This window comes from Tachyglossus aculeatus, chromosome X1 (assembly GCF_015852505.1).
Source record: "Tachyglossus aculeatus isolate mTacAcu1 chromosome X1, mTacAcu1.pri, whole genome shotgun sequence".
Taxonomy (NCBI): domain Eukaryota; kingdom Metazoa; phylum Chordata; class Mammalia; order Monotremata; family Tachyglossidae; genus Tachyglossus; species Tachyglossus aculeatus.
Window position 1 is genome coordinate 86165288 of NC_052101.1, and position 19793 is coordinate 86185080.

At 44.4% G+C, this 19793-nt stretch overlaps 1 protein-coding gene across 3 annotated transcripts in view; it reads left to right on the top strand.

Moving 5' to 3' along the window:
- Positions 1 to 19793, top strand: part of NFATC3 (nuclear factor of activated T cells 3) — a 196789-nt gene that overhangs the window by 159812 nt on the left and 17184 nt on the right. For 2 of the 3 annotated variants that reach the window (XM_038771966.1, XM_038771969.1), the window contains exons 9-10: positions 1925 to 2986; positions 17510 to 17611. In XM_038771966.1, coding sequence (XP_038627894.1) covers positions 1925 to 2986; positions 17510 to 17611 — 1164 coding nt within the window. The remainder of the gene's footprint in view (positions 1 to 1924; positions 2987 to 17509; positions 17612 to 19793) is intronic. The other variant, XM_038771970.1, reaches the window with a different exon arrangement.

A 19793-nucleotide genomic window follows, 5' to 3' on the forward strand; every position in this document is an offset into this window, starting at 1 on the left:
CATGCTCTTGGCCTGTCTTAGGATCACGTAGACAGACCACCTCAATCGATCATATTTATTGAGCGCTTACTGTGTGCAGAGCGTTGCACTAAGCACTTGGAAAAATATAGTAAAACAGAGTTGGTAGACATGCTCCCTGCCCACAATGAGCTCACAGTCTAGAGGACAGCACTCAAGAAGAGGGCAGCTTTAGTTGATCAGAGGCTTAAAGAAGATCAGGATAACAAGAAACAAATTTGAAATCAGTGACAGGCACTGAAAATAGCAAATGCATCAGCCTGGCACAGCGCTGTCTTTGACAAATCCCCAGTGTGGAATGAATTGCTAGCCACACATCGGGCTTTACACCCACACCAGTGTGTGCACAGTGTCCCCTCCTCCCCATCTCCATCCCCCCGCCTTACCTCCTTCCCTTCCCCACAGCACCTGTATATATGTATATATGTTTGTACGTATTTATTACTCAATTTATTTTACTTGTACATATTTATTCTACTTATTTTATTTTGTTAATATGTTTTGTTTTGTTCTCTGTCTCTCTCTTCTAGACTGTGAGCCCACTGTTGGGTAGGGACCATCTCTATATGTTGCCAACTTGTACTTCCCAAGCGCTTAGTACAGTGCTCTGAACACAGTAAGCGCTCAATAAATACGATTGAATGAATGAATGAATGAATAAGATCTCAGTTGGCAGCATTGTATGTATTTTAGCTTGTTGTCTCGCCACACCTACTGACACTCTGTACAGTTCATAGTGCTTCAGTTTTGATAATAGGCGGTGGCTAACTGCTAAATGAAATCAGCCTTTTTCTGCCAACTCCACTTGGCTTTAAGAATGCAGACTAAAGTAAAATTCAGGAAACTTATGTCTCAAGAGGGCATTTAAATCTTCTTATATAACAGTTGATATTATTGTTTCATTCATTTCCTTTTTTTAAGATTCATTGAGAAGCTAATCTATACTCATTCACCACTTTATTAAAGATTACTCATAGAGCCAGATGTAGGGGCGCCCAAAGTGGGCAGTCGCCAGAGATCAGTGGTCAAAAAATCATCCATCACAGGACCTCCAAAAGTAAGAGGTTCCGGGTTCAGTTGCTGGGAGGTGAGGGAGAACAGCTTAAGAAGTGAAAACACCACACTGGCAAGGAGTACTGCTCTATAGTGCTTCTTAAGCCATGTGCCCTCCACCCCACCCCAGCCACCAGCCCCAGTCTGAGCCCAGAAATAGGTTTATGAGCCTAAGTGCTAATGTCTGGGGCACCATTTGTGCTGTCTATTTGCAACCCAATATTTGGGAATTGATTTAGGAAAACAAAATCCTTTGGTTCTGAAAGGGGAATGAAAAGCATTCAATTTTCACAAACTTCCAGTTTGGCTTCTTTTTGAAAGCCGGGTTTCAATGTTGTTATAAAAATCTTTTTTTAAAAATGTTTTTTCCAAATCCACGTTACTTTTATTCACATAACCTATTTCATTTTAGCCACCTCCTAGATTTCCCAGGCTGGCAAAGGCTTGGTCCAGACTTCCTGGAGTGGGTGCTCAGTAAGCAGCCCTAAGTACCCTGGAATCTCTGGATCTGGAATTGTCTGATGGGTGCCACATGGCTATGTGGTACAGAATTAAGGTGTCAACTCCTCGTGGGCAGGGAATGTCTCTCTTGCTTGTTTGGTACTTTCCAAGCCCTTAGTACTGTGCTTTGCATCTAGTTGGTGCTCAGTAGATACTGCTGCTATTACTACTACTACTGTTCCCTCTAGGTGACTGGAATCCTGCTGCACACCATCGAACATGATTTTTTTTTTTTACCCAACAAGACGGTTGGCGGGGCTTGGATGGAACCCTGATGAAAAATATACTGTAATAAACCACATCCTACCAATCATGGGGTGTAATAATAGTTATTTCAACTTCTTCTTTTCAGTTTTAATGAAACAAGAGCACAGAGAAGAAATGGATTTAGCCTCAATTCCTTCTTTGTCCTTGCCTCAGAATGGCGGCATCCAAGGCCTACATCCCATCCGAACTCAACTGCCTTCTTCAGAATCGGGAAGCCCCCACGATAATTTACTGTCTACATCACCCGGGAGCCTTGTGTGTCCAATTCAGCCACCCTATCCATCAATGATAACCTCCCCCATAGCCCATCTGCCACATATGCAAAGTAGGAACATCAGTCCCAGTGAGGAATGCCACGTAATGCCTTCTGTTGTAGTCCACCAGGCTTTTCAGGTAACGGCCGCACCCCCCGTGGGGTCTTCTTACCAGCCAATGCAGTCGAATGTTATGTACAATGGACAGGCTTGTCTGCCCATTAACACTGCCTCTCATCCAGCATTCGATACGCTTTCATTTCAACAGGATGCGGCGGTACCTCACTTAATAAACCTTGGCTGCCAGCCTCTGCCACCCATACACTATCATCCTTCAAATTCAGGCCCGTTGCCAACAGCAACCTCGGCACCCAGGCATGCTTTAGGACCTCCATCTTGTTCAGAGCAGGCGTCACCTCATTTTCCGCCAATGGGCTACCAGTGCCCCAGTGCAGGGCCGGGTCCCGTCTCCTCCACTTCCCCAAATCAGGCCGTGGGGCAGGTGCCCTCTCAGTTGCAGCCAGGTGCGTACCACCCTTCAAACCCTGGACCTACCACGTCAGCATCCCCCACAGCTTCCCATCCCTTGGTCCATTCCCCACTGTCTGGACCACCATCTCCTCAGCTCCAACCTATGCCTTATCAGTCTCCTAGCTCAGGACCTGTTTCCTCACCATCTCCAACCACTGTAACTCACTCTAGACAACACTCCCCTCAAGCACACAGTCCTGGACTGGGAAGCCTTTCTGCACCCTCGTCCTTAGTATGCCACAGGCTGTGCGATTCATCTCCGTTTTCGCCAGATGGAGCAACTTTGAACATTAAACCTGAACCGGAAGATCAGGAATTAAATTTTGAAACCATTGGACTCCAGGACATTACATTAGATGATGGTAAGTTTCACTTTGCTCTTGCAGCCCCTTTAAACCTTCAGGTCTTCCTGCAGGATGAGGAACGAGCAGGGAGGTGCTACTGTTTTGGCCTTAATATCCTAGGTGGGGTGTTTTGGGGGGTTTTTTGTTTGTTTTGTTTTTAAATAGATTTTACTTTGACAGGGTTAATGAGGTCTCTCTCCCCCAGGGTCTATAAACTTTTCTGTGATGGTCATCTAGGAGGGTGTGGTGTTAACTTTTTTAGGCCACCACTGTTGCAGTGCACTTAAATTGAATTCTGGGGGGCTGAAAGAGTTACTAGGTATCTCTAAAAGCTACCTGACTCTTCAAGGAGTGACTGACTGTATGCACTGAGGAGAATCTGATACAATATTAAAACCAGGTGTGACTTAGTCCACACTATCTATGAAATTCAGACTCATTTCATCTGCAATAACTGTTTAATGAATGCTATTTAGAATGCCACTAATGTGCAAGCTCCTCGAGGGCAAGGATCGTGTCTATGTGTAGTCTCCCAAGCACTCTCCCAAGCACCTATTCCCAGCGTAGCTCAAGAGAAGCAGCGTGGCTCAGTGGAAAGAGCACGGGCTTTGGAATCAGTGGTCGTGGGTTCAAATTCTGGCTCCGCCAGTTGTCAGCTGTGTGACCTCGGGCAAGTCACTTCGCTTCTCTGGGCCTCAGTTACCTCATCTGTAAAATGGGGGTTGACTGTGAGCCCCCCCCGTGGGACAACCCGATCATCTTGTATATCCCCCCAGTGCTTAGAACAGTGCTTTGCACATAGTAAGCACTTAGTAAGTGCCATTATTATTATTATTATTATTAGTTCAGTGCTCTGCACACAGTAAATGCTTAATAAATACCATTGATTGACCAGCTGATTTAAAAGCAAGGACAGACAGTATTAAACCACAGCACCTATAACCAAACTGAGCATGGTTTCTTCAGTTGTAACAATCCTCAATTATCCAATAGTCAACAGAAAGTATTTTTAATGAAAAAAAAATCTGAATTCACTGGAGCTGCATCGGTGGTCAAATGCATTGCTTTTCAGAATGCTAAACTGTGAACTTATTTCTCTTCTTGACCGGCTTACATAGAAACTTTTTAAGTAAACATAAAATGTAGATCCAATGTAAGGCCATTTATTGGTCTCCTTAGAAGTAGACCAAAGGCACTGTCCAGTCCAGCCTTGTAATCACTATCAAAATTTTTGCCCTACTGTGAAATTTTCTCCAGGCATCATGAAAAGTGTCATCATCACGATGTATGTTTGTGAATTTTATCCATATAAAGAATTATGTACCAGTGCTTTTGGTCATATGATAACTGTAGTCTTTGTTAAGCACTGGGATAGATAAAATATAATCAGACCAGACACAGTACCTGCCCTACACGGGCTCTCAGCCTAAAGGGGAGGGAGAACAGTTATCGAATCCCCATTTTTCAGATGGGGAAACTGAGGCAACCTTGCAGAATGTCCCACAATGGGCAAGTGACAGGACCAAGATCCGAACCCAGGTTTCCTGACAACTAGTCTTGTGCTCTTTCCATTAAATTTATTCTCGATCCTGTCAATTTTTGACAGGCCCTGGGCCTTTGGGTCCAGGGTCATTAGCATGACATGCTACCAAACACCTTTGAGTTTCTTACTGCTCCATCAGGGTACCTCAGTGAGTTAAGATATTGCCACCTCTGGGAGTGAAATGTTAGTTTTACTTCTATGCCTACTCAATTCGGTATCTGAATGCAGAGGTGATGAATCACTTATAATGATGGTTTGAAAAATAAATTGTAGTTTCTGCTAAGAAGTGGTCCCACAGCCTAGGAAGGGTGAGTTCTTGGAAGTTACCGGCCTGGGCAGCAACAGAGGCAACTCCACTTCTCACCTGTTCTGCTTCCTGCTGCTCCACTCCCCCGACTCTGGTTCTCAGGTGTTTATAGTGGATTGGGAAGGGTGAGGTGGCAGAACAGTTGGGGGATTGGTTCTGAGGTGGAGGCTGGCTATGAGGAAGGGGGCTCTTCAGATGAAACCTTAACAGTACAAGGGGTACAGGTCCTAGAAAAGGCTGACCATCTCCACTGTAGAGGATGAATTGTTTTGATGACTTGAGTCTTTTTCCATCTCAAACCTGGGCTGAAATTACTATCAGTTGTTTGGGGTGTGAAAATATTGTTCGTGTCTTTTGGAGGTTTACATTTTGCAGACAACAAACCAAGCTAGGATGGGTTATTCTGCAGTACTTGGTCTATTGCTCTGTCCATAGGGACTGTCCGGTATCTGTTGACTCACTGACTCTTTTTCTTTTTTTACTCCCTTAGTCTGATGAAGAAGGAAGGGCAGTGCTGGTTGAGTTTTGATGGGCTGGAATCCACACATTTTACTTAATTGAGTAGGCATCAGGAAGGGAGGGGGCAATGTTTGGAAGTTGTATATTGAAAAGGAAACTCTAAGCATTGTAGCAGTAGGCCACAGTGGGGTGAAGTCACTGAAGCTTGGTTCCTTGGAAATGATTTAGAGATAAAAAAAAAGGACTACTTTGCAGCAAAACAAGTACTGCACCAACAATGCCTCATGATTCAGGCGAGAGACTTTTGGAATCCTACCTCATGACGTGTAAATCAAGTTAAAGGAACATGTGTGAGAAGTGGTTGGAAGTCGGAGAGGAGATTCTAGACACACTAATAACTAATAATAACAACTAATAATTGAGGTATTGGTTAAGCACCTAGTATGTACCAAGTACCGAGTGCTGGGGTAGATACAAGATAGGTTGGACACAGTCCCTGTCCCACAAGGAGCTCACAGTTTAAATGGGGGGGGGGGGGGGGGGGAGAATGGCTATTAAATCCCCATTTTACAAATGGGAAACTGAGACACAGAGCAGTTAAGCCTCTAGCTCAAGGTCACACAACAGGTAAGTGGCAGAACCGGGATTAGAATCCAAGTCCTCTGACTCCCAGGCCTGTGCTGTTTCCACTAGGCCATACTGCTTCTCTGTCTCTGCTGGCAATATCATAGACTACTTGTGGACCAGTAACTGAGTGCAAAGCAGGTTTCGAAGGAAGTCAGAGGCTAAATTGCAGAATGCTGTTACGAACAATTACCAGAAGACTGGCAAATTCCTGTCTTGAAAGAGGGTTCTGGAGGTGATCCTGGGGGATTAGGAGCTGGTAAATCTCACTGGCTTCCTGGCAAATTAGTAAAACCAACAATTAAGAGTGATGAACACTTAGGAAAGCCTAAAACAACACGTGTTCTGTGAGGGGAATTTTCGCCTCACTAAATCTTCTGGAGTTTTTTGAAGGGGTCAGTGAACATATGGATAGAGAGAGACCAGTGGACCTAAAAATATATATTGTTCCAAAAGGCCTTTAACAAAATTCCACTTAAAGGCTTTAAAAAGGAAGATTGGAAGGAACATTCTCATGAGTAGAAAACTAGCAAAAAAGAAAAAAGGAAGCCAAATTATAGGTAAATAACCACTTTTCAGGATGGAGAAGTGTAAACAGTAGGGTCCCCCAGGGATCAGTGCAAGGGTTGGTTATGTTTAACATCTCCATCAATGTTCTAGAAGTAGAAGTGTGCAATGAAATCCCCCAAGTTTGCAGATTTGCCTATATTAGTGGACACATGGCCCATAATAACGAAAGGGAAAGTTAGGGAAATAGAGAAGAAAATTTAGGGATGTTAGAAGGTATTGGTTTGACCAGAGATAGTGGTTATTGGACTGCTGCAGCAGCAAAATCCAAACAAGTAATGTACCCCTAGATCTATTGCCAAAGCTTTTATTTAAGATGGTGGTCTTTTCCTTCCTTGGCCATTCCCTGGTATTGGGGTCTGCAGAGTGAAAATTGATCTAGGTCCACAAGTCCAACCAGCCATCCTCCCTTTGCTGACTTCCTCGCTATTCATTGCGTAGCAACCATACACAGAAGAACATCTCAAGACAGTTTAGGAATGGGTAAATGGGGCAAGGATGGGAAAATGCGAAAGAGTACTAACAGAGCTCAGGTGGCTCCTTGCCTCTCAGTCCTGAGTAGCTCCAGGCCCGCCCTGATCCTGAGGTGGCCCCTCCTAATAAATTAATCTCCAGTACTAACCCCCCAGGGAGCTCCAAATGAGTTTCCAACCAAGGTTCCCCCTCATTAGAGTTTCTTCTCCATTAAGTGTCCTACATGCAGTTATCTCATGATACTAGCCCTGGGTCGTCCCACCCCAGAGTAGCTGCCTCTTATCCCTAGTTCTAAGTAACTCCCCCTCCCCCACCACCACCCTGGGGCTCCCCCCATCCTTCATGGCTGGGTGAGCCAGCAGCTGTTTTTAGGGCAGTCATTAGGTAGAGCTAGAAGAAGATGGACCACTCTCACCGAAGGAATTTATTGAGTGCTCACTGGATGCAGTGCATTTACTAAGTGTTTGGGAAATTGTATTACACAAGTAGAAGATAGGTTCCCTGCCCACAAGGAGCTTACACTCTGACAAATGTAAATGTACATGCCTTGTGGGCAGGGATTGGGCCTGCCAACTGTTTTGTACTCTGCCAAGAGCTTAGTACAGTGCTCTGCACAGAGCAAGTGCTCAATAAATACCACTGGTTGATGTTTCCAAATAGAATATTCATACTATATAATTGATTTACATAGATGCAAGTACTGAGGAAGGATACTAATAGATACCTAAGGGCTAGGGATTGGTTGATATCACTCAGGGTGTTGGAGGTTAATTGGGGAAGGCTTGTTGGAGGAAGTGGGATTTTATGAGGACGGTGAATGTTGGGAGGGCTGTAGTTATCCGATTTGGTGAGAAAGAAAGAGATCCAGGCCGGAAGAAGTGTGCAGGCAAAGGGACAGGCATGGGAGAATTGTTAGTGAGGTACAATTAGGTGAGATTGAGATGAGTGAAGAGTGTGAGCTGGGGAGTAGTGAGTGAAGAGAGCAACTCTGTAAGATAGGGAGAGTTGGGGAGGAACCTTGAGGCTGATCATGAGGAGTTTTTGCTTGCTTGGGGCTTTTTTTGGAGGGGGTGGTGGGGTTGGGGGTTAAACACTTAATGTGTATCCAGCACTGTTCTACAAGCTTGGGTAGATGTAAGTTCATTAGGTCTGATACAGACCCTATCCCACATTGGGCTCGTGATCCAAGTAGGGAGGGAAGTGCAAAGCTGTGAGTCTTCAGAGTCTGCCTACCCTCTGCACATTGCCTTCGCAGATGTCCTAGGGAGTCTTGTGTGCATATGTGTGTGTGCGCGCACACACACACAGCGCCATCATACTTTTATGCCCTTTCCATTTGGATATTTCCAGTGTTCTTGCTATTAGTTGTCTTTATCTGTAGATGTCCATCTGGCATGGGGCCTTTACTACCAACATGTCAGGGTGACTCTATTATTTTTGGTTTATGATTAAGGCTCACTAGTCCAAGTCATATAACTTCAAGCTTTATAAGCGCTTAGTACAGTGCTCTGCACACAGTAAGCGCTCAATAAATACAATTGAATAAATGAATGAATTATGCCAAGTTTTGGTGTCCAAACATCTCAGAAGCTGAGCTAACTAAATGAATCCTTTCAGAGAGGATGTATGGCAACAGATGGAACATTTATAAGTAGGAGGATGGATCAATCAATCAATTGTATTTTTTGAGCACTTACTGTATGCAGAGCACTGTACTAGGCATTTGGGAGAATACAGTATAACAATATAACAGACACATTCCCTGCTCCCAACAAGCATACAGTCTAGAGGGAAAGTCTTGACATCTAGATGGATGTCAAGGAGAGCAACCATTGCCTTGAACAAAGCGCAAAGAGAAGAGATTCTAGAAGGTGATAAATAATGTGGTGGAGGATTTGGTTTAAGCAAATAGGATCTTGAGTACAGATCTGAAAGTCTGACCTGTTGTCAGACAATTCCTACACTCTCCTTTCTCCTAACTCCAAACCCTGGCCAGTCCACATTTCTGGAGTGCACCTGTGTGTGAGATTAACCTGCTGGGAATGGGGATCTTAGGAAAGATGGTAAAGGGAATGAAAATCAAGGAAGTACGGAGGGGCTAATTTGCATGTTTGAAAGTGATGGGGAAGGAGCCACTAGAGGGTGAACATTTGAAGATGGCGATCAGGGAGGGAAGAAGATTATTGAGTGCCTACAGAATGCTAGGCACAGTACTGAACACTTGGGAGAATACAAAAATGACAAATACACATTCCCTGCCCTCAAGGAGCTTACGATTTAACATGGGGGGGACAAACAAAAATGATATACAGATTGTGGAAGCAGGAGGAAGCAACAGTACAAACACATCAGTAGAACAAATACCCAAATGTACAGCTAAATATATAAATAAAATATATAATTAGCCCAAGATCTAGCTTTATTTTCACTTTTAAAAGTGGTCGTTTAATTCTGCCCTTTATTTCTTTTTTTTTTTTTACCAGAATGACAGAAACATCCCTCCAACCTCTCTTAGTTTTTTCAAAAGCCTGCAGCATTTCAAAGGCATTTTGAAAAATATCAGAATTCACCCAGATCTGTAACACATGTCTTAGTTACATGGTCACAGAAATCATATGATCTTTTCCCCCCAACAAATCATGTTGTTTTTTTTTTAAGAGCTCACTGATCCTAAATTTAATTGGTGATTCTACTAATTTTCCTGGCATAGGAGTGAGACTTACTTATAACGGTATTCTTCACAGTGGAAGAATTAGGAAGTGCTCTGCCCACAGCACTAATCTCTCGGATAGAACACAAGCCACATGTTGGTGCAAGTGGATTTGGTGAAGAAAAACACAATTGACCAGAGTCACATACACAGTGTGTGATTCGATGAACTTCCCAGCCTCTGTCTTACTGCACAATACTTGGTGTTTCATTGTGTCTTTGCAACCCTGCAGTATTTCACTGAGTAAAATAACAAGGAGTGGTATGGGGTATAAAGCATTCTATTAGTGGTGAACATAATATGGGAATTTGTTTCAAAAAAATGTCTGGCATGGAGGTGTCTTTGAACCATCGGTCTGCTAGCCAATTAATTCCCATTGGAATTAATGGTTACTAGGATGCAATTTTTCCATACTCTGAGGTTGAGCTGTCTGCTTATATATCCACTGTTTTCCTGCCATATGTATGCTTGTTGACGCCAACAGATTGGTATAGCATGATTTCCCCCTCACAGAAATCGTTATCTTTCCCCCAACAGGTGTGTATTTTAAAGTGCTCACCAATCCTCAACTTAATCGTTGATTCTGTTAAATTTTCCTGGTATAGCAGTGAGACTTACCATTCTATAATTACCAGGATCACCTCTGGAACCCTCTTGTAGATGGGAGTTATGTGGGTGACCTGCCAATCTTTTGATAGGGTGGCCATTTTGATCTAAAATGCCATATGTGATCACCACAATTTGATCAAGTTTTTCAGGACTCCTCTGTTCCAAAAGGTATTTGGGTATGGGAATCTCTTTCACATCTCTTTTAAGGTTGAATTAAAAGAATTAATTGAGCCTCTTGACCACCCCCTTTTCAACTCTGAATGCCTCTCTTACCCCACAACTGTCAGACGGCACCACCGATTCCCTTAGCCGGCTTCCTGCTTTTTGATATACTTGATGAAGAGCAAGCGATGTGGGTTAAATATACCCTGGCCTGCTGCAGCAATGAAAGCTGACACTACCATCTGTGGGTTTTGTGCCGTGACAGACAATGCTAAATATATTGCATTAACTAATCTTGTGTAGTTGCAGAGATTCAACCCAACTACAGCTGTTGTTGTTTTGAGTAGAGCTGACAAGCAGGGGAAGCATATGTTGTATTCTACCTTTTTTTAAATCCTTTAGACTTACTAGAGCTTTCATTCATTAATCAGGTCATTAGGTTAAATGTGTCATTTAACCATCAATAGTGCCCTGCTTTGAAGTTCCGTAACTGCAAGTACTGTGGCAGGTTCTAAAAAATGAGATGTTCAGTTTGGGTGGATGTGTTACTCAGAGCACCTAGGTCATGGAGAAAATATGACTAAGAGTTTTAAAGGGAATTTGGGATTTTTCATCTGCTTCACTGAGTTACATGTCCATGTTTTAGATTTTTTTTTTTCTCTTGGCTAGCTTTCTTGTCTTGTTTGCCAGTTCTGAGATGCTACATTTTTCCCCAGTTTTCTTCTGTTTCCAGAACTGAGGAGATTTTCTCCTTGGGTGTGTAGGGGTTGAAGCAAACTGCAAACGCAAGGCATCTCCTTGGGGGCCAGATTGTAAGTGGCCCAAAGGTTCTAGCAGATGCAAAAATGCATGGGTGGTATTTGCATGGAACACAATCTCTCTTGGGTCATTAATATGTACTTCTAAGAACGTCAGTATATTAACCCAGAATTACCTGGACTTTGTGTAATTTACAGATCAGCTATTTACACCCATCTCTTGTCTACTAGATTTTGAGAAATATGATAGGGATGCAGTGTCTTTCAGTTCATGGAAAATATAAGACAAATAGAAAATTTTCCCTCTCTTACCTGTTGCCTCTTTGGGCTATTTCATTGTTCATTAGCAACTCCACTTCAGGATAGGTAGTGGGACAAAGGCAGATGTGAAACCCACATCTATTTTTTTGCTCAATTGCAGCTGTGGCAATAGATTCAATGAGAGTAAGGTCGAAGCATATTTGGCTAAAATCTAGTTTTTTTGGTTGTCTGAGGATTTAAATTATTTTCCTCCCTATGACGTGTACTGTTCTCTCCCCTCCCTTGTTCCCCCGGTGTGGAAAATCAGGAGCTGACTATAAAGCGAAGGCAAACAATTACCGATATCCACAATTCCCACTGGCCAGCCAGATGTTTGAATTCCAAGAAAAAGGGGAAAGGGCCTCTTTGTGGAATATTCACATCTCTGGAGTTTGCCTCCCCATTTTGGTTTGACCAACTTGAAGTGTTTAGCTTTCAGGGAAATGGTGCAAAACATCTTTCTTTAATTTGGCATTGGCTTGATTGTTGAAAGGGATTTGGGGGGAAATATTTTGTTCCATAAAATTTTTAATGGGGAGATACCAGAGTGACATTTTATAGTAATATAAATGACCCCCTTGCCAAATCTAATGAATTCTACTCTGTCCTAATCCTCTTTAACCCTCAGCTGCTTTCGACCCTGTGGACCACTCCCTACTCTTGGAAACACTGTACCTTGGTTTTTCTGATGGTTTTCTCCTTGCTCTCCTGCTAACCTCTGGTCATTCCTTCTCAGCCTCTGTGGCTGCTCTTCCTCTACCTCTCCCCCCACCCCCAGCTATTGGTAGTGGTCGAAATAGCATTTATTAAGCACTTACTGTGTGCAGATCACTAAGTGCTGAGAAAAAATACACAGGTGAGACTTAGACACAGTCCCTGTCTCTCAAGGCTCTGTCCTAGATCCTCATCACAATTTTTACTCACTCCCTTGGGGAGCTCATCTACTCCCAAGGCTTCAACTGTACCAGTCAGTGATATTTGAGTGTTTACTGTGTGCAGAGCACTGCGCTTAGTAAGCGCTTGGGAGAGTACTCTAGAGTCGGTACACAGGATCCCTTCCCACGGGGATTTTCCAGACTAGAGTTTATATCCACCTCTAGGGATGATGAGTCTGTAAACTCATCGTGGGCAGGGAACGTGTCTACCAACTCTGTTGTACTCTCCGAAGTGCTTAGTTCAGTGCTCTGCACACAGTAAGCGCACAGTGTATGACATTGATGGATTGACTCCCTAATCTACCTTGGTAGCTCTAACCTCTCTTTCCCAGCTAGCTTATATTTTCTCCTGCTTCCAGTGCATCTCTATGTCGGTGTTCCATCAGCACCTCAAGCTCAATATGTGCAAAACAAAATTCCTCATCTTCCCTCCCAAATCTTCTCCTCCACCCCACTTTCCAATCACAGTTGACAGCCCTGCCACCCTCCCATTTAAATGCTTAGGTGGTGTGAAAGTGCTGACATGGGAGTTGGGGAATATCAATCAATAGTATTTATTGAGCGCTTACTCGGTAACCTGTGCAGAACACTGCATTAAGCACTTGGGAGTACAGTGGCTTTAGTAGACATGATCCCTCCCTTCAAGGAGCTTACAATCTAGCTGAGGCAGACACTAAAATTACAGGTAAAAGGAAGCAATAGAGTACTAAAAATAGTAATTGTGATAGGTGCTTGCTGTGTGATAAGTAAAAAATGGTAGGTACAAGATAATCAGGTCCCATCTGGGGCTCGCGGTCCAAGTAGGAGGGAGAACATGGATCAATCCCCATTTTGCAGATGAGAGTACTGAGGCACAGTGAAGTGACTTTACCCAAGGTCACACGGCAGATGAGTTGCAGAGCTGGGATTAGAATCCAAGTTGTTTAACTCCCAGGCCTGTGCTCTTTCCACTAGGCCAGGCTGCCTTTTTTCTGTCCATATACAGATATGGATAGAAGTTCAACAGGAGGGTGTGAGTACCCAAGTGATTAGACATGCAAGAGCAGAAGTGGCAATAGGGTGGGGACATGAGTTTGATCAGGGAAGGCCTCCTGGAAAAGATGTGATTTCAAAATGGCCTTGAAGATGGGGAGAGCAGTGGTCTGCTGGGTGGGAGCAAGATGTCAGCAGCGAGAGAAACTAAATCAGTAGATTGGCTTCAGTCCCAAGAGCCAGTGCTCCGTGCACGGAAAGCACCTGGTAACTGCCTTCGATCGATTTGAGGAGCAAAGTGTGCAAACTGGGGTGTAGTGGGAGTGAAGCGGAGATAACTAGGGGGAAGAGTATTCCATTTATTTTGTTAATGATGTGCATATAGCTTTAATTCTGTTTGTTCTGACGATTTTGACACCTGTCTACATGTTTTGTTTTGTTGTCTGTCTCCCCCTTCTAGACTGTGAGCCCGTTGTTGATTAGGGACCGTCTCTATATGTTGCCGACTTGTACTTCCCAAGCGCTTAGTACAGTGTTCTGCACACAGTAAGCACTCACTAAATACGATTAAATGAATGAATGAGTGAAAGAGAGCTGACTGGGTGCTTTTTAAAGCCAGCGGTCAGGAGTTTCTGCTTGATGCAGAGAAGGATCTATATTACTGACTACGTATATTACTTCATCCTATCTGTAATTTATTTTACCGTTTGTCTTCTCTGTGACATTGTCAACTCCTCGAGGGCAGGGATTATGTCTGCCAATTCTATTGCACTCTGACAAGCACTTAGTAGAGTTCTCTGCACATAGTAGGCACTACAGATTAAGTGTATTTGTAGCTGTTTTTCTTGAACATGAACTATTGCCAAAAATAGCAATTCTGGTATTTTTTTTATCATGGTGGGGCCAAATAGGAGAACCAAACTTGAACTCCTAGTATGTATATATTTCTTCCAAGGTGAAAATAACCATCTTTTCATTTGACTTGGGAACATATCTACCTAACAGGCAATAATCTGGCAATATCAAGGAAAAAATGTGGCAGTCATTTACTCGACCGTCTGAAACTAAGGCAGATCTCATTGGAGCGAGGAGGGGTTTTGACCCTTCCAAGGTGGGAGGCCAGGATTGGCGATACTAAAATAATGCCTCCACTCTTTATTTTGACAGGCTCGGGGACAGAAAGCAGTCCTTAAATTGGAAGGCCATTTGGGATTGTATGAATCTAACACACTTCAGAGGGATTAGAAATGGTTTCATTGTTCCCCCACTCCTGAAAGACCGATAATATATCCTGTATTGGCCCCGTTTTAATGAAAAACTAAATGGAAGGCTAAGGGAAAGGGGCAGAAATTTGGATTTGGAGCCTCTTCATTGGGACCAGCATTGCCACTAGCATGGCTTTCCAAAATCAGACCCTCCTTTCAAATACATAAAATGGGATTTGTCACCATCCAGGTGGTTGTGTCCAAGCAATCGAATTGGCTCAAAGATGGTGTTGGTTGGCAGTTGACTGGAAGGGTTTGGAATACAGCGGGGCATGAGCTAGGAGCATGCTCCCTGCACTCCGATGGAATCCCCTCTCAACTGCCACAGCAGAAATGACCAGTTCCCCTCCCACTTGCCAACAATTTGAACTGCCCAGGTCCCTCTTTGGCCTACGGCAACCATGATGATGGTATTTATTCATTCATTCATTCAGTCATATTTATTGAGTGCTTACTGTGTGCAGAGCACTGTACTAAGCGCTTGGAAAGTACAGTTTGGCAACAACAGTACTTGGCACATAGTAAGCGCTTAACAAATACCATTATTATTATAGAGAAAATCCCTATCCAACAACGGGCTCACAGCCGTGCCAGGGAGGCTGGGACAAGAGTAGCCACAGAAGATAAACATTTCTGTCATGATCCTGTCCCATAATAATAATAATAATAGTTGTTAAGCGCTTACTATGTGTCGAGCACTGTACTAAGCACCGGGGTGGGGGGGGGCGGGGGGGAAATACAAGGTAATCAGGTTGTCCCAAATGGGGCTCACAGTCTTAATCCCCATTTTACAGATGAGGTAACTGAGGAACAGAGAAGTAAAGTGACTTGCCCAAAGTCACACAGCTGACAAGTGGTGGAGCTGGGATTAGAACCCATGGCCTCTGACTCCCAAGCCCGGGCTCTTTCCACTGAGCCATGCTGCTTCTCTAGGGTCCTCCCTATTGTCTCCTGCCTCTCCCTTGAGCCTCCTCTCCCTGCCCATCTCTTATATCTTCTCATTCATTCATTCATTCATTCAATCGTATTTATTGAGTGCTTACTGTGTGCAGAGCACTGTACTAAGCGCTTGGGAAGTACAAGTTGGCAGCATATAGACACAGTCCCTACCCAACAGTGGGCTCACAGTCTAGAAGGGGGAGACAGACAACAAAGCAAAACATATTAACAAAATAAAATAGATACAATAAATATGTACAAATAAAATAGAGTAATAAATACATACAAACATATATACATATATACAGGTGCTGTGGGGAGGGGAAGGAGGTAAGGCTGGGGAGATGGGGAGGGGGAGGAGGGGGTGAGGAAGGAGGAGGCTCAGTCTGGGAAGGCCTCCTGGAGGAGGTGAGCTCTCAGTAGGGCCTTGAAGGGAGGAAGAGAGCTAGCTTGGCGGATGTGCGGAGGGAGGGCATTCCAGGCCAGGGGGAGGATGTGGGCCGGGGGTCGACGGCGGGACAGGAGAGAACAAGGCACAGTGAGATTAGCGGCAGAGGAGCAGAGGGTGCGGGCTGGGCTGTAGAAGGAGAGAAGGGAGGTGAGGTAGGAGGGGGTGAGGTGATGGAGAGCCTTGAAGCCGAGGGTGAGGAGTTTTTGCCTGATGTGTAGGTTGATTGGTAGCCACTGGAGATTTCTGAGGAGGGGAGTAACATGCCCAGAGTGTTTCTGCAAAAAGATGATCCAGGCAGCGGCGTGAAGTATGGATTGAAGAGGGGCGAGACAGGAGGATGGAAGATCAGAGAGGAGACTGATGCAGTAATCCAGTCGGGATAGGATGAGCGATTGAACGAGCAGTGTAGCGGTTTGGATGGAGAGGAAAGGGCAGATCTTGGCAATGTTGCGGAGGTGAGACCGGCAGGTTTTGGTGACGAATTGTATGTGAGGGGTGAACGAGAGAGCAGAGTCGAGGACGACACCAAGGTTGCGGGCTTGTGAGACGGGAAGGATGGAAGTGCCGTCAACAGTGATGGGAAAGTCAGGGAGAGGGCAGGGTTTGAGAGGGAAGATAAGGAGTTCAGTCTTGGACATGCTGAGTTTTAGATGGCGGGCAGACATCCAGATGGAGATGTCTTGTTCCCCCTGTCTTGCTCCTTCTCTCATCTCATGCTACCCGGTCCCGGGTCCCAGCTCTGCTTTTTGTCCCTTGTTATTTCTGCCATACCCTCACACGCCGGGGTTCTTTCTGCTAGTCTCGAACCAAAGTTAGAGTACTCGGCAGTGTAACAGCAGACTGCAGCCTGGGCTGCCCCATGTTAAACTGAGACTACTCCAGAAGCTGTCTTGGTTAAATATCCCAAAACCAAAACGTGGCTCATCGAAGCCCAAGAAAGAGTCAGCATCAAAGCTGGAGGCAGGGTCAAAGGAGGATGTCATTCCAAAATTCCTGCCTCTGTTCACTCTGCTTATGTGTTACATAATCTGTGAATTTAAAGCAGTGACCCTGTTTGTGATAATTGTACCTTTTAGGCTAACTGAGAATTACTGTTTGCATTGCACTTTCATTTAAAGGTGCCCAATTTTTAGAATCACTGTAACCCATTATAGACCCTCTAAGTTCCTTTACCAATTATTACATCAGCCATCACCCTAAAAATTTAGATCTGTAACTCAAAGAAAATGTCTTTGCAGTAACCCACCCTAGAGAAGCCCTTGATTAATAAATGTATAATTATGGGATCCCTCCTTGTATTAGAACTTGAATTAAATTCCTATCTAGTTAAAGGGTAAACTGCCCAATGTCTACCAAACGAAGAAGAAAACAAACCCAAATTGAATTCCTCGTGAGGCGCGACTATTAAATTCCATCTGCTTTCTGGTTTGCTCCATTCAGTAGTTATGTCTTCTTCTCTGACACAGACCATTTTATTTCTGACTTGGAATACCAGCCGCCAGGTCCAGCAGAGACATGGGCTCAACAGTCAGCTCTCATATCCAACTCCTTTCTGGAGAATCTAGAGGGTGAGTGTTTATTGAAATGCTTCAGTGTTGGTGTGCACAAATCTGGTAATTGCCTGTGCAAACCCGGGAGTTAAGCACTCAATTACCCGATTTGCATGTGGAAATATGGAGTGTGCATGTGCAGTAGAAAGTACTCCTTTTGGTAGTTGCACACGTGCTTGCAGCTAAACTTCGGCTGTGAGACTCAGCTAAAGTCTAACAATGTAGAGCTTTCAGGCTTCTCCCTAATTATGGCCTATCAGTTAATGAGTGTATTAGAATAATAATAATAATAGTGAACCGAAGGTGAGGAAAATTTTATTTTAGATTTGCAAGTCCTAGTTTAAGACACCCCTCATATGACTGGTTCGGGAGTTAATCATGTGCAAACCTCCTCAATTCCTGGGCTGGAGACCACCTCTGAGATTTAAGAGAAGGTAGACTGTATTGATCAAAATCCACAAAAGCAGACTTTTACCCATTTCCTTTGGCCCAGTCCCCAGGAGACTGTGTATGTGTGTATGGGGTGTGTCTGTGTGTGTATATGTGTGTGTGGTTCATTTGAAGAGGAAATCTAAAGCTCTGTGATTATTTGGAAGTGCTGAAGCAGCCTGATTACTGGCTAATTGCCTATTCTAGAAATTACAGTTGGCCTCACTAATCTCTCCTACTACCATAGCAAAATATGGTAGTCATTATAAATTCCTTGCAGCCCAGTGGTTGGTAAAGCACTCTGAGATCCTTGAATGACAGGCATTGCAAAGTAAATAATTTTTATAAAGTCTATCTCAGGTCATTTAGCTTCCCGTAAGTTCTAACATTGTAAATAGTTCGTGCTCTTTAAATTCCTTATTGACTGATATGATTTTTAATGTTTAGGGCTCCCAAAAAATCTGGTGGAGAAATCAGATACTATTTCTCGGGGCCTCCCTTGCGGTATTCTGTTCTCTTTGGCTAAATTGGAATCCGTTTTTACTTTCTCATGGTTTGGGTTCACAGTCTATTGGCCATAATTTCTGTAGTGCTAGGAAAAATCAAATATCTTCCTCTGTTAAAAATTCCCACTTGCTTTAAATCAATCCTAGTGAGTGTTTTTGGAAAGCATATTGGCTCTCTCCCCCAAACAGCAGAAAATATCTACTCCACGTGTTTCTGGGGAGCACAGTGGAGCACTAGTTTGCAAGGGCAGGAACCAAGCTTTCCCACTTCAACTCAGAGGGGTGGGCGTCCCATACCCGAAGCCTTGCATGAGGCTAGAATCCCCACACAAAATCCCTTTCCTAAATCAAGTCTTGACTATCAGATCCACAGGACTCCACCAGGGGTAAAGGAGCCCCAGTCATGGGTGTGGTGATTTGGAGGCCTGAACAGAATTTCTCAGTGCCATTTCAGAGTCAGCGTGGCAAAGGCACAACTGCTAAACCAGTGCCTGCACTGCAGCTCTCATCCAGTTTCTCCTTCAACCCCCACAGTCAGAATCAAGGAGTGTGTAGGTCCTAGTCGTCTCCCTGTCTGGACTCCTTTCCCAACTCCGGTCGAGCCTTTAATGCAACAGCCAATGCCAACTCAGTCCCCAGCCATGTCCCCAGCCGCTACCCAGAGACCAATCTTCCCCAGATTGACAAAGTAAGTAGTGAAGAAAAGATCCAAGGCACCATGTTTGCAGGCACCTTGAACCCACAGGGGATCGAGAGTGCCCTGAGGCTGCCTCAGGGAGGTAGAGGGAAAGCCCGGGCCACAGACTCGACCTGGACAAGTCATGGTTCTGGGAGGCATGCTAAGGTTGTGATAGGTCTGGAGGTCCCAGTTTGGTTCCAGCATTTCTCCGGTTTTCTCAGAACCTCCTGGGGAGGTCTGGCACTGTCCCTGCTCCCTGGGGCACTTGTAGGTCCCTCAAGGTTGTGATGGTATTTAAGTGCTTACTATGTGCCAGGCACTGTACTAAGCACTGGGGTAGATTTCAAGCAAATCGAGTTGGATACAGTCCCTGTCCCATATGAGGCTCACAGTCTCAATCCCCATTTTACAGATGAGGTAACTCCTCACTATTGGATTCAAAGTTCTCCATCACCATGCCCCCTCCTACCTTACCTCCCTTCTCTCCTTCTACAGCCCAGCCCGCACACTCCACTCCTCTGCCATTAACCTTCTCACTATGCCTTGTTCTTGCCTGTCCCGCTGTCGACCCCTGCCTCACGTACCT